At 45.0% G+C, this 22,927-nt stretch overlaps 2 protein-coding genes across 3 annotated transcripts in view; both read left to right on the forward strand.

The window, feature by feature from the left end:
- Positions 1-11,209, forward strand: part of Tmod2 (tropomodulin 2) — a 45,590-nt gene extending 34,381 nt beyond the window's left edge. Inside the window, exon 10 of the mRNA XM_021631613.2 lies at positions 2,287-11,209. Coding sequence (XP_021487288.1) covers positions 2,287-2,321 — 35 coding nt within the window. The 3' untranslated portion in view covers positions 2,322-11,209. The remainder of the gene's footprint in view (positions 1-2,286) is intronic.
- A 6,171-nt stretch (positions 11,210-17,380) lies between these two features.
- The window catches only part of Tmod3 (tropomodulin 3), a 65,274-nt gene continuing 59,727 nt past the window's right edge, over positions 17,381-22,927 (forward strand). Inside the window, exon 1 of one of the 2 annotated variants that reach the window (XM_060384748.1) lies at positions 17,381-17,562. The gene's annotated coding sequence lies outside the window, so the exon portion shown is untranslated. The remainder of the gene's footprint in view (positions 17,563-22,927) is intronic. The other variant, XM_021631630.2, reaches the window with a different exon arrangement.

Consider the following 22,927-nt stretch of genomic DNA (forward strand, 5'->3'; position numbering starts at 1 on the left):
GCACGGGGCTCGGTGGGCACTTTATTCGGTGGTCATGGCAAGCCTCTGGTCTCTGAGGTGTTTAAGCTCCGACATAGTTCTAGCTTAGCTCTTGATTCCTTGTTTCTGCCCCTCCTCCCCTTCCATGCCGATGGTACTCTCTCTGTCTGGACGCTAGGCATAGCAATCCCAGCTTCCTGACGTTTGAGTTCTGATGGTGATTTCTTCAATGCCCACACTTAAATGTGGGGATGTGAAGACTTCTGTACCCGACGTGTGAGGTACTCTAACAGAGCTAGATTACACAGGTTGAACTCTCAGGGAACTCTTTGGCGATGCCTCTTTTTGTCTTCCCATGCCGTTACACCTTGCTGAGGATCCACACTGCTTCTTCTGTTAGGATGAGATGGGGAATGTCACAGTGCACATTCAGTCACAGTGGAGAAGGATGGGACAGATCAGGAAAGCATGGTCTGGAGATATCTTAGCTACCCGGATAGCTAAGGGACGTCTAGGACCAGACAGATCCACTTGGCAGTCAGCCAGCAGCAGGCTTGAGGCCCTTGTTGGAGGTTTGGGAGTGGTGTACCAGACCTGGAACACGGGAGAAAGAGTGGCACTGGCAGGACGTGGAGCTGTGCTTACCCACTGAGTGCAGAGAGTGAGGAAGACGCATGACCCAGAAGGAAGCTTTGAGAAAGGATGGAGTCAACCAGATGCCTAGGAAATAAAGCATGTCAGGTTCGTATCTGAGCAACCCAGAAATCAAAAGAAAAACAGGCAAAGCAAGGCCCTGGGAGTACTGACGCTAGGTGCCATGCCCAGGACCAGCCACTGTGGGCAGCACCTGTGTCACTTCCTACATCTTGAGCTACTGAAAGTAGCCAGGTAATGAGGACCGTGGACAGGGTAGCAGTTGACCAAATCCAGGGAGCTTCCAGAAGCTCCTTGCTGTTCAACCTAAAGAGCCTGCAGCCCAGGAAGTGAAGGGAGAAGAAAAGGGTTGTAGAAGCCAAGAATGCAGTGAGGTGTGGCGCATGCTTGTAATGCCAGCATCCACGAGGCCAACCAGGAAAATCCTGGTTGAAGACCAGTCTGGGCTTCATGCTAAGACCACGTCCGAGGAGGGGAGAGAAGGATGGAATCAGGCAATCTTTTTTTTTTTTTTTAAGATGTATTTATTTTATGTGTATGGGTGTTTACTTTGCACATATGTTTGTGTACCATGGGCGCGCCCGGTCCCCTTGAAGGCCAGAAGGAATGTCACTTCTCCCGGAACTAGAGCTATGGCTGGTTTGAGCAGCTGTGTGCGTGCTGGAAATTGAACCCAGTTCTCTGCAAGAACAAATGCTATTAACCACCACGCTATCTCTTTAACCCCCAAGTCAGGCAATCTTGATAGCATCTTTGATCCTAAGTACTGGTTTGAAGGAACCCCAATCTCTGATTTTTGCCTGTTGCCCAAAACCACTCCTGTTTTTGAATACCAATATTTAGGGATTTGTTTGTTTGTTTTGAGATAGGCTCATGCTGTATACTTCAAGCTGGCCAGGAACTCAACTATTTAGCCCAGGTTGGCCTCCAATTCGTGATTCTTTTGCCTGAGCCTCCAGAGTAGGAGGACAGCAGTTGTAATGCTTCACTCTTAAGACTTAGGAGTTTTTGATCAAGATGAGATTTGGAGATCTGAGCTTCTGTTTATAGACGCCTGGTTTCCCAGCCATAATCAGAGATGATGGGCATGGCTATATTCACCTGGGGACCGAACTGCACACACGCCAAGAAGATGCGCTGTGGATAAATTCCCATGAAAATATTTAGCAGTGCCCTACTCTGTGGTTACACATGGAGAAGCTCTCACATTCAAGTTCCCGGTTAGCAGACAAGCTTTATTTAAATGTAAATGCCTCCATAGCCTAGATTATTTTGCCATTTCCAATAATTGCCATAGTTCCTTGAAGACTGGAGTTAAAGATGATTGATGCCCTCATGTGTGTGGCATAGAGTTTGTGGGAATGAATTTGAATCTCTAGAAGAGTGGTTCTCAACCTGTGGGTCGTGACCCCCATGGAACCATATATCAGATATCCTGCATATCAGATATTTACATCACAGTTTACAACAGTAGCAAAATTACAGTTGTGAAGTAGCAATGATTTTGTGGTTGGGGGTCACCACAACAAAAGGAACTGTGTTAAAGGGTCAGAGCATTAGAAAGGTTGAGAACCACTGCTCTAGAATGATTCTTAAAGAATATCCTTTTTCTTCTATCTGTCTTTGAAAATGTTTTCTCTCTCTCCTATCCAGTTCGCAAGAAGAGAGTTGAAGGAGACAGGAGGTAAACTTCTGTAGAAGAGCTGAAGCCTCGCCGTGCAGCCATCTGGAAAACAGGCATAAATCCATCCTCCTTTCCACGGGACCATTTTATCTAAGGCCACTCATTTCCGTTAACCATTACATTATAATTTTAAACAGTACTCTCTTTCAGCACTGCTTATTTATCTAAGGTTCTGAAATGTGTGTAGCAGTTTGACTTGATCCTGGACACACCTGGCAGCCTGCACAAGTAGGCTGATACAGCTCTTAGACACCCTGGAGATGATCTTAGCCACTTCCATACTTTGGTAGCAAGTTGTCTTGCTTCCTTCCATGAACGCTGTTTTTTAATGATGGAAAGGGACTCAGCATGTGCTGTGTGTTTGTAGCTGATTACCTGGTAGAGGCCTATCTCTGTTTACATGCATTGCTTTGAGTTAGGCTCAATACGTGGGAAGTGTGCCACTGACCACACAAGAAGTTAGCATTGCCAATCTTTCACAAATTCTCCGTTAATTCCAGTCGAAGAAGAAGAAAAAAAGTCTCTACATGCACATGCCCAACTGACTGATGGTCAGTGGGACCCTCCTCAGAAAGCACTTGACGTAGCACTAGCAAAGTGACTATTTATTATCTCGTGAGTATATTTAAAAACCTTTGCCGACTATTAAACATGAATTAACCCTATTTGTATAAGTGTGTGGTGCTGGGGATTGTACCCAAGGCCCCGTGCATGCTAGGCAAGCACTCTATTCCAGAGCTACATCTCCAACTCAAACTATTTAAAATGATGTTCTACCAAAGTGTTTACAAGCTGTTGAAAGACTTTCCAGGTTTGACGGGAAATTCTTATTTTTCACTAAAGGAGAAATTCAAAATGGTGTATTCCCAAATAAAAACAATAATAACAGCAACTTAGGGGCTAGAAAGATGGTTAAGAGTGCTTGCTCCTTTTCCAGAGGGCCAGAGTTCAGTTCCCAGCACCCATGTCAAGCAGTGAACAATGCGTATAACTCCATCTTCAGTCAAACCAGCTTCTGAAGGCAGCCATGCACATAACTCCAATACACACACACATGACTAAAAATAAATATACAAGATATGGCGTCTTAATCAAAGTTTCTGATACATAAGATTGAATGAATTTGACAAATTTTAAAGGCAATTGTCGTTTCATCTTTAGAATAACAAGATCACAGGATAAGTTGTGGGCATTGTAGTTAATTGTATACATTTTTGTCACATACAGTTGCTTCTCTGTCATTCGGCTTAAAATCAAGCACCATTTTTTGTCACATGACACGTCCAACCAGATATTTGCAAATGTTAGGTAAAAATGAGTTTTCAGTTTCTCGGGTATTTGTCACCTCGGAGACAAAGCCTGTGAAAACACAACTGAGATAGATGATCACATTAATTTCTCAGTGGAACAATTGGACGGTGCAGTGCACAGCTAAGGTAACAAATGGCTGAAGTCTTTGGCCCCTAGCGATCATTTCTCTCCCCCGTCCTAGATGACAGTGTGTGCCAGCCACTGTAAGGCACCTGTGTTAGTCGCTCTTCTGGCTGCCGTGCCTACATTCCTGCCAAAAGGAACATGAGGAAGAAAGGGTTCGTGTTGGCTCACAGTTTTAGGGTACCATCCACTGCGTAGAGAAAAATGGCAGCAGAAGCTTCACAGACAGGAAGCAGAGAGATGAATGCTGGGGCTCCACCTGCTTTCTCCCTGTGGGATGGAGCTACCCGCACTCAGGGTGAGTCTTCCCTCCTCGGTTAAACTTCTCTGTTAACACCTTAGGCGATCCCAAATTCCAGCAGGTTGACAATGAGGATAACTGTCGCAGCATCTCTCTGACTTTTCCTCTCCTTTCGTTACATGGCATCCCTCTTGTTTCCCTTCTTCTTGACGCTAAGTCGGTGGTTCTCAACCTGTGGGTCACGACCCCTTTGAGGGTTGAATTATCCTCTCACAGGGGTCACAAGACCATCAGAAAACACACACGTTTGTGTTATGATTCATAACAGTAGTAAAATTACAGTTTTGAAGTAGCAATGAGAATTTTATTGTTGGAGTCACTGCAACATGAGGAGCCGTATTAAAGGGTCGCAGCATCAGGAAGGTTGAGAACCGCTGCTCTTGGTCTTATAAAGGTGACGATATTTCTTGTGCTCTTGACAGAAACAGCGTCTGTCCCTGGCAGATCTTAGCCCCAATCCTGTATATTTTTAGCTGCTGGGGGGTGTTCCTGAGTTGCTTGGTATCAGTGAGACGAGTTGTCGGGACAATAACTTAGCTTAGAATGCACTTGGACTCTGTCTAAAGCAGCGTTTAAGAACTGGACACCTGGAGGGAGAAACTGGACACCGAGTGTGCCGTCAATGCCCACAGCTGAGGCAGAAGTCCTCGGAAAACATCTCATTCTCTTGACTTATTTTTTTCGCTTTTCAGGGCACAGTAAGGAGGGTACTCTGACATTTTTTGAGTCACCCCCCCCCCCAAATCCTTCAGTTTAATACTTTATCTTCCTGTCAGTCTGAAAATGTATTAGTTTTGTTTTATTTCATTTGATGTTTTTCAATCTGGTTTTCCTTCCTTAAGACCCACTTGGGGATGGCATGGAGCCAGTTTGTGTAAGTTTGCTGGTTGTTCAGTTTTCAAGAATTCTTTGAATTATTGTTCAACACAGCACTATTAAAAAGTAAGCGAAGTCAGGTGTGGTGGCGCACACCCGTGTTCCTAGCACTTGGGGTGAGAGCAAGATCAGTGTTGGCTACATAGGAAGTGTGAAGCCTGTGCTACCTGTGACCCCGAGAACACCCTCCCTCAGCCAAAACATCGTAAGTGACATGCGCTTACAGTAGATGAGTTTTGGAAAGGGCACGGTTATGTTCCTGAGATTACTGACTTATGTTGTGCCTCTTTGGTGTAAACACCACAATGGTGTGCTATGGCACGGGTCTTCCCAGCTCTGTCAGCATTAACTTCCTGGCCATGGTGAAGAGTCCTTGGGAATTAACAATGTGTAAGACACTGGTTCCTTTCTTCCATCAAGATTGCTGGCTGAGAAGCAGACATCATTTCTACCTGGAAATGGGTACGGTGTATTTTAATCTTAATTTTTGGTTACTCTTGTTGCCAAAGGGAGAGTGCTAAGTCTCCTCCGCCCCCATCGCTTACTTCATAAAGAGCAGAGCCTCTTACAGGCTTCTGTGAATAAGCCTTTTCCCTTTCCTCATTCACTCTCTGGCCTTCATTCCTAAGAAACTCTGACCCTCAGAGTGTTGTCTTCAGTCCCATATTGTGGAGAGAGGGTTACAGTTGTTGACAAACCCCCGGTAAAAAACAAGGAAAAAAAAATCAGACGTGGATCATGGCTACTCCCTGTTACAAGGAGATATTAATACTATTAAAGCAAGAGAGTAGAATATTATTTTTAAAATCATACTGATTGTATTTAAAAATATTTTAGCTTATAAAATGAGTTTATAAGATTATTTATTACTAATTAGCTGTTTTGTCATTAGGGATTTTTAAGTAGCTTGTAAAGTGACATTTCCATTAGCATTTACACATTGAAGATGACTGGTAGAAGGTATAACATACGTCTTGGGGGAGTGTATCAAATCGTTTAATTCGATGAGGACTGCACCTCTCCCCTGCCCAAAGTGGACCATTAATGTCATCACGATGACACATAATATGTACAAATTGTTTTTATATGTATATATTTGGCTAGCTAGTGTTTTGAGATATTTGCTAATGCCTGGATAGCTGTTTGGAGGGAGCCCTGTTTCCCTAAGCCTGCTCCCTTGCCTTTACAGTTGTGCAGGACCATAGTAAGAAGAAAATCACTCAGTGGATCTGGGGACAGAGGCTCTTTCCCCCCAGATCCTTAGTCTTCCCCTTTTCAGAGCTGCTGCAGACCCAGCTTCCACAGGAAATTACTCTGGAGCCTGCAGCTTCTGTCGCCGATGTCTTGTCATGGCACATGCCGACGGATGGCTTTTAGGAGATCAATTTCTCAAGTCTAGAAATGCTAACTAGTTAGCAGTATGAGTGCATCTCTCCATCTGCCTGGTATGCGCAGAGGAAGCTCCTTCGACCTTTTCAGCACCATCAAATCCCCCCTCCCTGTGTGTGTGTGTGTGTGTGTGTGTGTGTGTGTGTGTGTGTGTGTGTGTATGTGTGTGGTCAGGTATCTACCTAGGTATTTGGCTACATCTGGACAACTGATTGAAGGGGAGGCTCTCTCCCCAGATCCACTCCCCTTCCCCTTTTCAGAGCTGCTTCCAGACCCGGGTCCCACGGGAAATTACTCTGGAGTCTGCAGCTTCCGTCACCGGCCATCACATTCACAGTTGTGTGGCGGAAGACTCTTAGGAGAGTCACTGGATTATTCCCCCATGCGATCCTCCTGTATGCCTGAAGTATGTATCCTTTCATACTTATGAAAGTCAAACAGCCCTCCCCCTTCCATCTCTGTAGGACACACTGTATATAAACATTTTGTACATAAAGATCACCAAATACTGTAGTGAGGTATTTAGCTACAAGTGGCTCATGGATGGATGGGACCATGCTCCCCCCCCCCCCGCCCCTCTCAAGGTTGTTGCGGGCCCAGGTCAGAGAATCACGTGCCTGGGGGCGGGGCAGGGGCTGCTCATCACCCATCTCTCAGCACACAGCTCACCTTCTGGTAGAAGCCCATCCCCACGTTAGAGCTCAGAAACTATCCCAGTGCCTGTACCCCTGGAGCCAGCTTTCCTAGAGGAAGACTGGAACACCAGACCACGAACAGCTGCTTCTCCTCCACCTGGAGATGCGGCCCCTGGCGGGCACCAGCACATGGAAGCCACCACCTTCCCAATAACCGCCACAAGACACTTCTGGTGCACAGAGCTTAGACCTGGCCTGAAAGCGTGCTCTCACATTCAGACAGTCCTGTAGGACTGATAAAAGTGTTTGAACAGACTTCCCTTTTTCACGGCTGAAACTTGCTCTGCCCTCTCCTAGATACTGTGACAGAGACAAGAAACATAGGAATTCTGGGCTGAGAAGTTTGAGCAGGTTTTAGGGATGGGATGGTAGACAGTGCCTTTTCGCAAAGTAGTGACTGAATTCATTTACTTTTCAGTTCCCACACCCCTGCTACTCACTCTGTTCTCAGTTAAAAGACTGAGACACACATACAGGAAAGGTACAAAAGCTTTGTAAATATCAGGCTGACCCCAGTGGGTAAATCACAGAGCAGCCTTTTAGAACTACCTGGCTGGAGAAAAGTGCCCAAAACCTCCATGTTCATTTTTTTTTCCCTTGTACCCCAGTTCTAGATCTGACTGTACTTTGCACCGTGGCTCAAGATTCTTACAAAGTGAAAGGGCTGGGAACTTAATATTTAAATTAGTTTAATGGCAGAACTCAGTTCTGTTCATCAGCCTCTTAATGGAACCATCAGTCGATAGATGAGCCACAGGTTGCAAATTGTTAAGTCTGTATTTTGGGCACTGTTTTAGAAACAGTATATGGGGGCTGGAGAAATGGCTCAGAGGTTAAGAGGCTGCTCTTCCAAAGGTCCTGAGTTTAATTCCCAGCACACACATGGTGGCTCACAACCATCTATAATGAGATCTAGTGCCCTATTCTGGCATGCAGGTGTACATTCAAGCAGAATAGTGTATACATAATAAATCTTTTTTAAAAAGGAAACAGTATATGAATCAGAGGTTATGTCTGTTTAGGAGACATTGTTGGCTTGGAGAGGGTGAAGGAGAGGGCATGAAGTTATAAGTAGAAAAGAGCAACCAGCTAACCAGGCTCTGCTGGCTGTGTCTTGTGGCAGTCATTTGGAGCATGTTGGCTCAGCTATTTGGTATGGTGACTGGGTACCATACCAACAGATTAGGAGGCTAAATCCCAATCCCATTACTAACACTTAGCAGGTTTGTGATCATGGGCAATTCATTTAATTGCCTGCCAATTGTAGACTATATGGGGGATGAGCACCGGAAGTGGAGTCAGGTGTTCAGGTCACTTGATTCCATGATCTCTTGGCTGGGTGACTTTGGGGAAGCCACTGGCTCTCTCAAGCCTACCGTTCCTTGGCTATTAAGTGAGAATAGTATCTTCACAAACTACCTCACAGAACTGTAGTGAGAGAATAGAATCAGATGATTGGATGAAAACACCATAGAAACTAGAAAGCACTGTACAAAAAAAAAAAAATAGATAGCTTTTATCAGTTCACAAGTGTTTGCCACTGCCTCTGAGTCTGTTTTATTCTGACCAATGGTTCATCTTTTGGAGTGGAGTAAATTGAAGCATGGGTCTGATACAAGGGACCAGAATTCTTTCACTTTAAACATAGAGATGAGAGAGGTGGTTGATGGTAACAGTGGGTGCTATAGTTCAATGGCACACATGAGAGGTTGTTTTTGCTGGGCCGTTTTGAAAGGGCTGGGCTGTTTTGAAAGGGCTGGGCCGCAACTCTGTTAGGTAGCGTGCTTGCCTAGTATGTACAAAGTCCTGGGTTTTATCCCCGGCACTTTATAAATAATGCATGCCAGCACTAGCCCGTAATCCCAGTGTTCAAAAGGTGGAGGCGGAAGGATCAAAAGCTCAGATTCATCCTTGGCTACATGGTGAATTTGAGACCAGCCGGGGCTACATGGCATCTAGTCTCAAAAAATAAAATAAGCTCCTTTAGGAAGTGGTCCCAATCCTTGTAGATGCCAGACCCAAGAGGGGACCTCAAACAGTGGTGAAGAATTTAGGTAAGAGTGCTACTGCCTTCCTATCATCACTAAAAGTGATGGAGGCTAAGACTGAAGGTTCTGCTGGCGACTTTGGAGAGCATCTCCTCGGGGCTCCAAGAATGTTCATGCCTAACATCTGTCTACAGCGGGCCAGCTCTGACACTGGGGAGGAGAAAGCCCTCCGGGTCTGCAGCTACCCATCACCAGCAACTCGGCCCTGGTCAGTTCTTTATTTTGGTCAAGAAAAGCACTGGAGCCTTGCCTCACAGGGATGGTGTCTCATCAGTCCTTGTATCTTTGGTACCATCTAATATGATACCATGTACATAGTAGGTGCTCAATCAATGTTGCTTGTACTTCATTATCCCCCAGGCCTACAAGAATTAAACTGTTTACAACCATGTATGATATAGATATATTTAATCATACTGATTTGGATGCCAGCTGTATGTGGCCTTGGACAAGATTTTGCCATCTATCTTATCTTCATTTCATCTATATAACTGTGCTCTCTAAAGCCCCTTCTAGATCTGAAACATTACAACCCTGTGATTATGAACATGGATGGATAATGTAGCCACAGCAGCTCCAGCTCTTTCGAGGAACGTTCAGCAGACAGATGTTTGTTCCTTTTCAGCAGTGTTTAATAGTAGTTCTTGAAGAGCAGACTCTTCAGAAACACCACTTCGGGACTAGCTCAGTGGCGGAGCATTTCCTGGCATGTAGATTCAATCCTAAGCACTACAAAATAAAAAAAGCTTCAAGTCTTGGGACGCTTCCCTTGAAAACTGAAAGGATACCTTTTTTCTCTTCCTTCCTTCCTTCCTTCCTTCCTTCCTTCCTTCCTTCCTTCCTTCCTTCCTTTCTTTCTTTCTTTCTTTCTCTCTCCCTCCCTCTCTCTCTCTCTTTCTTTTTTTTCTTGGCTGCCCTGGGCTTGCTTCGTAGACCAGGCTGGCCTCGAACTCACAGAGATCCACCCTCCTCTGCCTCCCCGAGTACTGGGATTACAGGCGTGCACCATTGTGCCCGGCTAGGATCTCTTAATATATAAAATATTTTTCTCCTTAGAATCAGAGGGAAAGAAAGGGGGGAAATGCAAAGAAAGAAACTGACCAGTATAATTTTTGTAGGCTCTTACTTAATGTCTGTGTATTTGCATTTCTAAGCACATATTGTTGCATACCAGGAGACAATCAAAAGCACACTGTGTGTTAAAAGAAACTGGCCCAAGATTTAAACTTCAGTGAACACAATCTAGATCCGGGTAGACCGAAATTGGCCAAGTGGAAAAAGAAGATGGATAGAAAGTACACTTCCTGAGTCATGTTATTTGAGTACCAAATGTTAGCCAGGACAATCTTTATTTCAATTATTCTAAGCCAGGCATGGTAGTGTGCACTTGTAATCCCAGCACTTGGGAGGTGGAGGCAGGAGGATCAGAAGTTCCAGGTCATCTTTGGCAGCACAGCAAGTTCAAAACCAGCCTGGGATACATGAGACTTCATCTTAAAGTTTAAAATAAATAGATGAATAGAATAAAATAATTCTTATCTCTGCCTCTTTCTTTTTAAAAACAAAACTGTGTACATGAAAAAGCATATTTATATTTTAAGTAAGCCTTTATTTTAATCTTGTTTCATGTTTCTCAGAAAACAGGCAGCATTTTCACTGCACATAAAAATGTAAAATACGTGCATGCCACCATTCATAATGGCTTACCAGTCCTATGCCTGTGGAGTGTGACCTTATGTGTATTGTTGCCTATTTTGTGTTGAAGAGACTAAGGGACATAATACTCTTGTAAACTTGTAAACTTTATTGGTAACGTTTGTTTACTTAAGCGGATACTGAAAAGCCACATGGCTTTATTTTTCATTTGATACTTTTTGATCAAAACTACATGGTTGGTTAATTCACTAGGACACTAAAGACTAACTTGCCTTTTAAATGTGAAGTTGAACATCTTGTGAAAATTAAGTGTGAAGTAAAAAAAAAAATGTATGAAGTGTAAACTAATATTATCCTCATAATCCTCATAATAAGGAACCCCATTGGCTCAAAAAAGGTGCAGTTTGGGTCCCGTTGGGATTAGCCTCCCAGAGCTAATGATGCGCTAAATATAAGCTGTTTTAATTAACCAAGATCTTTCTGCTTTCAAAGACGTTATGTGTTCATTTTGTGTCTGGAACGGTAGTTGTAAATGAAAATGTAAAAAAGGTGGGGGGGAGGGGCAATAAACTTAAGTTTAAATGTAAAAGCCTGGTTCCTGGCTACCCTTAGGATATCTCTTCACAATAAATGTCTGACACTATGTTCTTACTTAAGAGCATTTGCAAAAAAGAACGTTGACATCGTAGTATGAAGAAGATAAAGTACAGAACCAGAAAGGGAAACATGTTGAAACCAGGAAGTTCAATGTGCTCACACAGTGGAAGTTTGTTAGAATAATTGGGAGCAGGAATACAGTCCTATGCAGCTGTGTACACCTTCTGCCAGATAACATGTAAACCAAATTTCTCAATAAAGACTTGCCCTGAAGAGCTGAAAAACTAAGCTCGCTGCTTCCCTGCTGAGTTCTGACTCAGCTTGGTGACCTCCAGATTTCTTTGGTTAGGCTAATGACAGTCTGAGAAACAGAGAGGGCCTAGATCTAGTTTCTGTCTTTGCCGTTGCATACCTCCAGAAGGAAACATGTCGCTTTATTGTTTTGCTTAGATAATTCTCCTTTTCAGGGGCTAGGGATGTGGTTTGGTTGGTAGAGCAAAGGAAGCCTTGGGTTCCATTCCTAGCACCACATAAAACCCTGTGTGGTATTAGCCTGGCATTCAGGAGGTGCAAGCAAAAGGATCAGGGGTTCAAGGTCATTCTTAGTTACACAATGAGTTTGAGGCCAGTCTGAGCTACATGAGACCCTGTCCTTTTCAGTCTGTGCCATTGTGGTTAACAGAGGTTACAAGTATACACACTGAGGTCACCCTTGTCTAGTTTAAATTCCATGACCATTAGTTATGCATACATACATATATACATACATGATAATATACCACAGTAGAACTACACTAAGGGTTAATATATAAAATAGAGGGAATAGTGCTTGGTCTGTAGAAAGCACTTTTGGATTACCACCCTAATTACACACCTTAAAAAAATGTTTATATTTTGTCTGCATGTAGATGTGTATTCCTGGTTCCTATGGAAACCAGGAGATGGCACTATGCGCCCTGGAACTGTCCTTACCTCCAAGTGCTGGCCTTGAACTCCTGATTCTCCTGCTCTTACCTCCCAAGTGTTACAACATACCTGGCTTTTTTATTTCGTAGAATCCGAAATAATAATGGCTTGTAAGCATACTGAAGTACGGCAATGATCTGTCTCCAAGAACTAGCATGGCATTTGTTGAGCATGGATGATAGGAAATCTTGAGAGCCAGGTCAAGAGAACACGGTGGCCTGGTGTGGTTGCTCATGTCTATAACTCTAGCAACTGGAAAGTGAAGGAAGGAAGATCAGGAGATCAAGACCAGGCTTGGCTAGGCAATGAATTCAAGGCCAGCACTGAGGCAGGAGGACTGCGGGGTGTTGTGGGCTAGCCTGGTCTATGCTATAGTTTCCAGGTCTGCCAGCGCTACCTATCGAGCGCTTGTCTCAAGAAAACAAAACCAGGGACTGGGAAGATGGCTCAGTGAGCAAACTGCTTTCTGCAGAGGGCCTGCATACACGTGGCTCCTTGGCGTTCACAAACAATCCAGGCATGATGGTCTGTCCGCAAACCCCAAACTGAGTGGGGGTGGGAGGATTGTGGATCCTAAGGGCACACTGGCTCACCAGTCTGACTGAAAACAGCAAGTTCCAGATTAGACAGAGACTGTCTCAAAAAATTAATAATAATAATAAGGGGAAAGAGTAATAGAGGAAAACACTAGCTGTTAACCTCTGGCCTCTACCTATTCATGAACACACTTGTTTGTGCGCACAAACACGCACATACACACCACAAAGAGAGAGAGGTGGAGACTGGCATGTATAAACTCGGTCGTTTGGTTAATTAAAAGCTTACTGTGTCTAGTCCCTGCCTGTCAGCAAGCTTTTTCTGCTACAAGTGGCCTTAGACAAAGAGTCATAGTATTTGGCAAACAAATCAGTGCCTTGGCCTTGGCCCTCAGCTCTTAGATCTTCCTTTCAGTATGATTTCAGCCATACTTGAACCTTTCCATAACTGGGGCTTATATCTTCACAAAGTCATCCTTTTCCTCCTTGCCCTTTCCCCTTCGTCTCTTCCTCCTTTTCTGAGATAGGGTCTCATATAGTTCAGGCTGGCCTTGAACTCCTGTAATTCAGAATGTCCTTGTGCTCCTGAATTTCCTATCTCCAGCTCCCTCCAGTTGTGGGATCACAGGCATGCAACCTCCACTGCCTGGTGGAGAACGTTTTGGGTTCTTGGTCTTCTGGCTCAAATGTGTGTTAGCTGCACTCTAGAGCCGTGATAGGGTCGGGTATGGGGAAAGCCGATTTCAGCTGATGATGTTGGAGGAACGGGAGGCAAAAATGTTGTGTAAGTTGGGTGGTGAAACATGAGTCACCTAGCAAGTAGACACAGGGTGATGGAGTGGGGCACTTCAGGCCAAAGAGTTTTCTGGAAAGCTTTCCAGAAATGTGTGCATACCAGACATGGTGCTGGTCTCTGAGTTCTACCTCTACTTTAACCAACTCCAAGGCCCCAGAGTGAAATCCTTTCCTTTTAGTTTTTGGTCTACAGTTCAAGTTCACACAACTGTCTTACAAATTGTATCCTTAAAAACTCCTTAAGTATACAAGGAAAGCTGTTTCCTGAAGGAATCTTTTGGTAATGAGCAAATTGCCGCTGGTATTAATTTGCTTATGATGACTCAGTGTGGCACGAGCTTTATGAGTTCTTCTGGCTGGAGGCATAAAGATAACACTAATGAGGGCTTACAATGCAGTAAATAGAATTGGAGTGTCATCTTATCAATCACTTTCACACTCCTTGTGTGTGTTTGCACCAAGGGACAATCTTGAGTACTCCTCGGGTGCCTTTGTTGGGGGGGGTGCAGGATTCAAAATAGGGTTTTCTCTGCCCTGGCTGTCCTGGAACTCACTCTATAGACCAGGCTGGCTTCTGCCTCCTGAGTGCTGAGATTAAAGGCAAGTCCCACCACTGCCTAGCCAGTGCCAGCTTAAAAATAAATGAATAAATGAAAGAAATGAATCAAAAGACTTATTTATGAATATGTATATGTGCCTGAATGTGTATGTACATCACATATGTGTAAGACCTGTGGAGGCCAGAAGAGGGCATTGGAAGAGCAGCAAGCCCTCTTAACCACTGAACCACTTCTCCAGCCCCCTGTGCTCATTGATGTCTGCCGTGGAGCTCACTGTGTAGGCTAGGCTGGCTGGTCAGAGAGCCCAAAGCCTGGTGACCTGAGCTAAATCTCCAGCATGGGAGACCAGAATAACCAGGATACTATGTAGTGTGAATAGAGAACTGTCAAAGGAGTAAGAAGATGTGTGGTGTGTGACAGCAATCCTGGGATCTGGGAAGTGCAAGCAGGAGGATCAAGCTCAAGGCCAGCCTCGGCTACAAAGGCTACAAAATGAATTTGAGGCCACTCTGAACTACATGAGACCTCCTTTCAAAGCAAAAACAAAAACAAAAAAACGATACACAAAATGGTCTGGAGGGATGGCTCAGCAGCTAAGAGCATGTGCTATTCTTCCAGAGCATGCGTCCAGTTCCCAGCACCCCATCTGGCTGCTCCCAGTTGCCTGAAACTCCAGTTCCAGGGGACCCAACATCCTCTTCTGGCCTTCACAAGACACCTGTACATACACAGAACATATAAACACCCGTTGGCGTGAGCCTGCAAAACAAAATCAAGTTTTTGTTTTGAAATATCATGTACATGAGCTGTCAAAGAATCCAAATTATTTATTCATTCAAAATACTGTCTCTTCTAGAATTAATTTCTTGGTGAAGTTTTTTTCATGTTGTTTGAACCTGGCCACAGATTTTATCATATTTTAAAGAATTTGATGAGATCTAGGAGACAGGTCAGTCTAACTAACCAGCAGTTAGAAAGTAAGCTTGAATTTGAATGAGTATATAGACTTAATTTCTAGGTCTTCTGGCCATTTGGCCTTATGTAAATTAACTTTTTCAAGTCTTCATTTCCATTTTTAGTTTCCTGTTTAAAACTTGAGGATATTAATTTCTTCTTTGTAGGGTTATTTCAAAGTTCAATGAAATATTACAAATACTGGCACAATGCTTGGTGTGTATTAGATATTCAATAAAGATGAAGTGAATCTGAGAACTGTAGGAAATTTCTTTCAGAAACCAGCTCCTGAATAGTTTAACTTACAAGAGATTTCCCTTAACCAGGTAGGGTGGTGTGCACCTGTAAGGCTAGTACTTGGAAGGCTGCGACAGATTTCCTTAAGGCCAGCCTGGTCTAATAGCAAGTTTCAGGGCAGCCAGACTGTACAGTAGCAAGACCTTGTCTCCAATGAACAAACAAATGAAAAAAAGAGGGGGAGGGACAGGAGAAAGGGAGAGAGAGATCCCAGATCATTACTGATGTTGAGTGGGTGTCAGCTACACAAAATTCCAGGTACTCAAACAAGAGTACTCTCTGCCCTGAGAGGAAGTAGTTGCCAGGCGAAGCTTAACCATTGGGTGACTCCCTATTCTGGGTGTAGCTGGAATGTGCCTCAAGTATGCACTCCAGTCCTCTTCCCGGCTGCATCTTTTTTTTTTTTTTTTCTTTTTCATTTTAAAAAGATGTTTAGCAACATAGAACATTATTCCTGCCCATACTGCTGCACTCCTTGGGAATGCTCTCCTCAGAGCCCTGCATAAGAGACAGCCATTACACAGGTTACCAACAAACAGTCCTCTGAGGTGTTCCCGCTGTCTTCATCTTCCCCTCTCTGACCCTAGCTACTTATTTCCCTCCTTTGACTAGTTGCTTCTGTTGTTTACTAGTTGTTTACTCTCTCTCACATTAGCCCAATCTCTCCGCCAGATGTAGAACATGAAGTTGGAACGGGAGGATGGGATGGAGCAGAACCTGACCAGAGAAGGGGGGGGGGGGCAATCGCAATCTAACTGGCAGCTAAAAACTGTATTTGTTAAAAAGCACCGACTCACTTGGGCCCATAAGATAATTAAAAGCAGGATAAGCATCTCTGCTTTCTTTCTGTGTCTGCCTTCCTGTTTTGGGTTGCCTAGTTACCTCTGTATGCAGGCATGCGCATCATTCAAGGAATGCCTAACTAGAAACCTGTGAGACCTGACCTATCTCATCCGCCTTCAGGGACACAGGCATGGAGATAAAACTGAGACATCTTATGGTCAGCTTTTACAGTCACTCCCCAAAGGCGCCTACGATACCATGGAGAGCATCCCAGGTCAGACCACCTCCCAGATGAGGGCATCTCATCCAGGATGGGAAGGCTGCACCCCCGACCACAAGCAGTCATCCTCTGAGAACGATATTGTCCTCTCAGGCAGAAGACACTCGTTGGACCACCTTGCGGAAGCAGCCTGAAACAATGACCAGCCAGGACATGGAGGCCAGAATTGCTCAATTATACATGCTTCTTGCTCCCTGCCCCAGTTCTTCCTCTGCTTAAACCTAAAGCTCGGGTGGCCTTTCTCTGTTCCTTTCCCGACTGTGTGCTTTATCTATCCCTGCTTTTCACCTTTACGCCTCTTTTTGTGTTAGGCTCACCACACCCTGGGGTGATTTATGACTTTTTCTCACGTACCTCGCACTAGCTTTGTACTCAGGACGTAGCTAGCTGAAGATTACCCTAAACTTCCGATTCTCCTCCGTCTGTTTCAAGTGCTAGGATCCGGGGTTATAGGCATGCAACACCACACCCAGTTTATGCATTGTTTAGGATTAAATCTAGGGCTTTGCGTGGGCTTGAATTAGTACTCTACCAACTAAGCTACAACCCCAGTCCCTTAGCTTTTATCTGTCTTCCATGACAAGTTTAAAAGGCTGATAAGATGCCCTCATCACTTTAGTAAGCAAGGGTATAAGACGAGCTCTGTATTATGTGTCTTTTTATAAAAGGCCCACCACACAAGAAGTAAATCTATTACAAAAAAAGAGAAAGCCTCTAGAAAGGCTTTCTACCTTCCAGAGGGTCGCGGGCAGGAGCGGAAAGCATTTTTCTCAGCCTAGTCCTGGTATCTGTAGCCTGTTTTAACACCCTTCCCATTGTAAAGAGCTGGGTCCATACGGAGCCGCGCCCTTCTCCCTCGAACTACAACTCCCAGCATGCGGCCTGTCCCAAGAGTACGCACGCGCACGAGAGGGGAAGAGGGAGGGGGAAACCAGCAGCACAAGACAGCGCGGTAGGGTCTGGGGACCAGCTGGCGGGAGGACTCGGCAACTCCCTCAACTAGAGGCACTGCGGAGTGTGGGCGCAGAGAAGAGCGACTCAGACCCTGCGGACCGTGCGGAGGTCGGCGGCCGGACAGGTGAGTTCAGCGGCGCGCTTTCCAGGAAGTCGGTCCGCGGGCGCGGCAGCGGGTCGCTCCGGCCTGGGCGACGGAGGAGGGAGCGGCAGAGCTTCCCGCGCCTTCCCCGCCGGCCTCGTTAGGGAGCGGAGGGTGCCGCGCCGTTCCGGGACGGCGAGGTGTGCCCGGCGTCGCCCGCGGCCAGGCGCGCAGCCTCCCGGCTGTCGGGGAGTCACTTGCAGCCGGCCCGCTGGGGTTCGGCCGACCGTCTCGGGTTCGGGACCGGCCGCCTGGGGTTTGGGCTAGGCTGATGCTCCCGAACCCGCGTGGGCTAGGAAGCGCCTTGCCCCGCCGCCTCTCTACCCCAGCCGTCCTCTCGCTGCCCCTGATGTTGCTGGGGAGGAAAACCACAAAACTTGGGACACACCCTTTTCGTGATTGAAATCTGGTGTCTTGCATTGGCCATTTTGATCTATCTGCCCTGCCCTGCCTTAGAATAAATGTCTGGCTCCGGTGCTGCACAGCTGGGGCCGGCTGTGAAGCTGCCGCGGGTTTGTTTTGAGGACGTGACTGGGTTTGCAGAAGATTGTGGCTTGCAGAAGTTGATGCGTTTCCTCCTGCATTCTGATAAACTGAAATGGGAAGCGGCCCCAGTTTTTACTTTCCTTTCCCCCCCTCGTCTCTTTCCCCTCTTTCTCGTCCGTGTTGAATTAAGAATTTCCTTCCCCCCTTCCAATCCGTTTCCCGGGTCCCTTTCTAGCCTCCCCACCCCACCCCACCCCCGCCGCCCTCCCCTTCTCTCTTGTCTTTTTCCATGTTCAGCTAAGAATCACATTTCCACCGTGCCCTCTGCTTCTCTTAAAACCCACAGTCATCTATTTGGTAATGAACGCTGCAGTAAAACTCATCCCAGGAGGTCATATTTAAACAGGAAGTGAGCCTGTGGAAATTTGCAAGCTATGTGCGGTCTTCTTTGGTTTCTGACATTTGTGTGCAGCTCATGTTTCTTTTTCTGAGAAATTTTCAGAATAGTTTTTTGGCATATTAAATTGATTAATCGATTGACCTGTCAGTATTTCAGAAGAATAGCTTTGCCCAGACTCCTTTTTATTAGTTGTTGGTTTTTTTTTTCCCGTAGTCCTACCACACACTCTACACACACATACATCCCTTTTTGGTATTTTGAGCCAGTCTCACTGTATAGCCCAGGCTAGACTTTTAGAGCCCCCTCTTTAAGCCTCCCTTAGCCTCCCAATAATGGAACATCAAGTCTGGCTACCTCTATAATGTCTTTAAGAGCTCATGGTTAGGGTCCAGAGAGGCGGCGCAGGTGGTGAGATGGTATTGATCTTTCAAAGAACTGGGTGTACTCCCCAGCACCCCACATCACAACCATCTAAAACTGCAACTACCTGTAACTCCAGTTCCAGGGTATCTGATACCCTCTTCTGGTCTCACCATATGGTACATATGGTGCACAGACAGACAAGCTGACACACACACATAAAAATAATTTAAAAAAAGAGTCCACAGTTAGAGTTTGAATACCATCTCTGGTTCTGCAGTGTGCATTCCACTATGCCGATCTTAGAACTTCCTTGCCTTGCATCTCCCAGCATTTCTAGTTTAGAATGAGATTGATGGTGGCCAGGTAACCCTGTGATTATCCTAGCCTTCTGTGGTGTGTGTCTGTGTGTATGTGTGTGTGTGTGTGTGTGTGTGTGTGTGTGAATTTGGGTCTATGCTTGTTTGTGTGTGTTCATACATGTGTGAACATGCATGTGGAAGCCTGGAAGTTGATGTCATGTCTTCATGGATCACATCCACCGAACCGTGTCCCTAGCTCCTCCTCCTATGATTATTAAAAAATCAATCCATTTGGAAAACGTTGGTGACATGAATATCATTCCAACCTCTGTGCTAGACAAGAACAGACGAAAGTGTGTCCTTGAGGATATTCCTGCCCTATATCTGAATTTTCTTTCTTCTCTGTGGCAGACCATTAGACCACATTTCACCTGATGGTAAGTACTTATAGGTCAGAGCCCATCACAATTCTTGGTTTTCAGCATGATCACATTTTTTTTTTTTTCAGGCTGGGGATGTAGCTGAATAATTAAATGCTTACCTATATGTGTAAGAACCTAGGTTTGATCCCAGCACCATAAAAGCTAAAAGATTATTTTCAACTCCCAACAACTGGCTCATGTAAACAACAGGTTCGGTACAACAGAAAGAATCTAAGGGCCTACATCATGTAAGGGCAGTACTCTTCACACTTAGCATGCATAAATCGCCACGCCTGTTCATTTTGAATCGGGGCCTAGAACTTGCATATCTCAAAGTTGGTAGAAATCGCACTTTGAAAAACAAGATGAGAAGATAATTTTAAAGATACTTTAAGGTGCTTATAATGGTTCTTTTAAAACAGGTGCTGATAGTCGTGATATCAGATTTATATCCACTACTTAAGTAATTTCCTCCAGTTCGCAATATAGCCAAAGCTAACCTTGAACTCCTGATCTTCCTGTCTCCACATCCTGAGTGGTGGAATTATAGATGGGTGCCACCATACTGGCGTCTTACCTTTTTCTCCCTGTATACTCTCAGCTTTCTTTCTCTTTCCGTCCCTCCTCAGTTGTTTGTGTTCACATTTTCAATAATTGGCTAATTCTGTCCTAGACACTGTCTTGGGTTCCTGATGTGTGTAAGATATGATTCCTGTTTAGAATGATTCCTTACTTTCTTTGGAACTCTGCCTGTGTACTGGTTCAGAACTCTTATAGGTGCTATTTGTAGGGAATAAAAACACATGGTATGGGCTGGAGAGATGGCCCAGAGGTTAAGAGCACTGACTGCTCTTCCAGATGTTCTGAGTTCAATTCCCTGTCAATCACTTGGTGGCTCACAGCCATCTATAATGAGATCTGGTGCCCTCTTCTGGTGTGCGGGGATATATGAAGGCAAAAGAATGTATACGTAATAAATAAATCTTAAACAAAACAAAACACGTGGTAGCTGTGTGTCAGGTAGGGAACAAATAAAATGAGTGTGTTCCTGTCCATTAGTCATCTGTTCTTGCAGGCTGTCCCTTTCTGTCCGGTTGGAGTGCATGGCATAGCCACGTAGGGTACAGTGTGATCTGGTACATTTATTTGGAGCTTAAGACTCTTAAGGTGAATACAGGGAAGTCTGCTAGAACTAAGACTGTTATCAGGAGGGTTGTGTCTGCAGGTATAAGTATATACCTGGGATGGAGGTCAACAGAGAGAGGGGAAGAGATGAAAGGGAAAGAGATAGAGGAAGATGAGAAAGCGATAGTGTTTTGTGTCAGTCTGTACTCCGCTGTTATTATTTAGGTTTGGACTCAGGAACTTCCTGCCTTTAACTTCCAGAGTGCTGGGATCATCGGCGTGTGCCACCACTCAGGAATTTTTGTTTTGTTTTGTTTGTGATGGTTTTTACTTTGGAGCCCAGTCTGAGCTGGAACTCACTATGTGTAGGTTATTTGCACACTCACAGCAGCCTTTTCTCCGTTCAGCCTCACGGGTGCTGGAGTTAGAAACGTGAACCACCACACCCAGCTCAGTTTTCCTGATTAGAAGAGTCCAGGAGGGCATTATTGTGTGGGCTATAATTACAGCTAAAGCAGTGTGTCACTGCTGGTCATTGACCTACCTGTTGACATTTGATTTATATTTACTCTCCTCAATTTTATATCAGATCGTGTAAAATCATAGGGGCAACTAGGCAGAGCTTGGGGAGTCCTGTGAAAGAGTTGGGGGAAGGATAGAAGGACCTGCAGGGGACAAGACCAAAAGAGTCAACTAACCTGGGCCAGCAGGGCCTCACAGAACCATCAACCAAAGAGCAATCATGGACTGGACATAGGCCCTCTACACATAGGTAGTTGATGGTCAGCTTGGTCTTCATGAGGGTCCCCTAGCAATTGGAACATGGACTCCTGCCTGCTTTTGGATCACGTCTCCCTAGCTGGGCTGCCTTGTCTAGCCTCAGTGGAAGAGGATGCTATTCCTGATGTGACTTGACATGTTGTGGTGGGGAGCTACACTTTCCTGAGGAGAAGGAAAGTGGGAAAAGGGGAAGAGGGAAGGAGAGTAGGACCCAGGAGGAGAGGAGAGTAGGGAAGGGGTTGTGATCGAGGTGTAAAGTGAATGAATAAATTAATTAATAAGGAAAAAATTATAAGTGTAAAATTATATTAAAAGGAAAACATTAATTTGTGATGGTCCATTAGCCTGTTAGATATTAAAACTGTATAGTCAAATTCTATTTGCTAAATATTTATTTATTTATTTATTTATTACAGTTTCTTCACTTGGTACCCCCACTGCAGCCTCCTCTCTCGTCTCCTCCCAGTCCCACTCATCTTCCCTCTTTTTCCCCTGTGCCCTATCCCTAGTACCCTAATAGGAGAGGACCTCCTCCCCTTCTATCTGACCCGAGTTTATCAGGTCTCATCAAGGCTGGCTGCAACATCTTCCTCTGTGACCTGGCATGGCTGCGCACCCCAGGGGCAGGTGATCAAAGAGTCAGCCACTGAGTTCATGTCAGAGATAGCCCCTGTATCCCTTTCTAGGGAACCCACTTGGAAACTGAGCAGTCTATGGGCCTCCTCTGAACAGGGGGTCTAGGTCCTCTCCTTACAAGGTCCTTGGTTGGCGTATCAGTCTCTGCAGGGCTCCCTGGGCCCAAGTTTTTTGGCCCAGGATGGCTTGGAATTCATTGCATAGCCCAGGCTGGTCTTTAACAACAGCCATCCTCCTGCTTCTGCTGCCCAAATGCTGGGATTATTGTCATGAGCCATCATTTCCTGGCTAAGTGCAATTTCTGTTCATTTACATCTTCACATTTCTCTTATTATTATACAGTAACTTTATTGAAGCAGGCACAGTGGTGCACACTTGTTATCTAGTACTTGGGATACTCAGGCAAGAGGATCTTGAGTTCAAGGCCAGCTTGGACTGTACGTAGAGATCCTGTACAAACAAAGAAACTTATTGAAATATTATTTGTATACCATACAGTTTACCCACTTAACTGTAATCCCAAGGGAGCAAAGAAAAGAAGCAATAATCCCAGCATTATAGTCCAGCACTTGGTAAGTGGAATTCAACGCCAGCCTGGGCTAAATGCAACTATGTCTCAAAGTAAATGCAACAGAAGAACAGAGTGTATTTGTAAAAATCAATGAATATTAATATTCTAAAGAGTTGAGCAACATGTACTGCAATCCATTTAAGAATTTTTCTCATGCCACAAAGAAACCCTGTACCCACTAGCAGTCACTAAGTCTCTGGACACTTATGAATGGAATCATATGACAACTGATTCTCTGTGACTGATGTCTTGCACTTGTCCTTGT

The sequence above is a fragment of the Meriones unguiculatus genome, chromosome 6 (assembly GCF_030254825.1).
Source record: "Meriones unguiculatus strain TT.TT164.6M chromosome 6, Bangor_MerUng_6.1, whole genome shotgun sequence".
Taxonomy (NCBI): Eukaryota; Metazoa; Chordata; class Mammalia; order Rodentia; family Muridae; genus Meriones; species Meriones unguiculatus.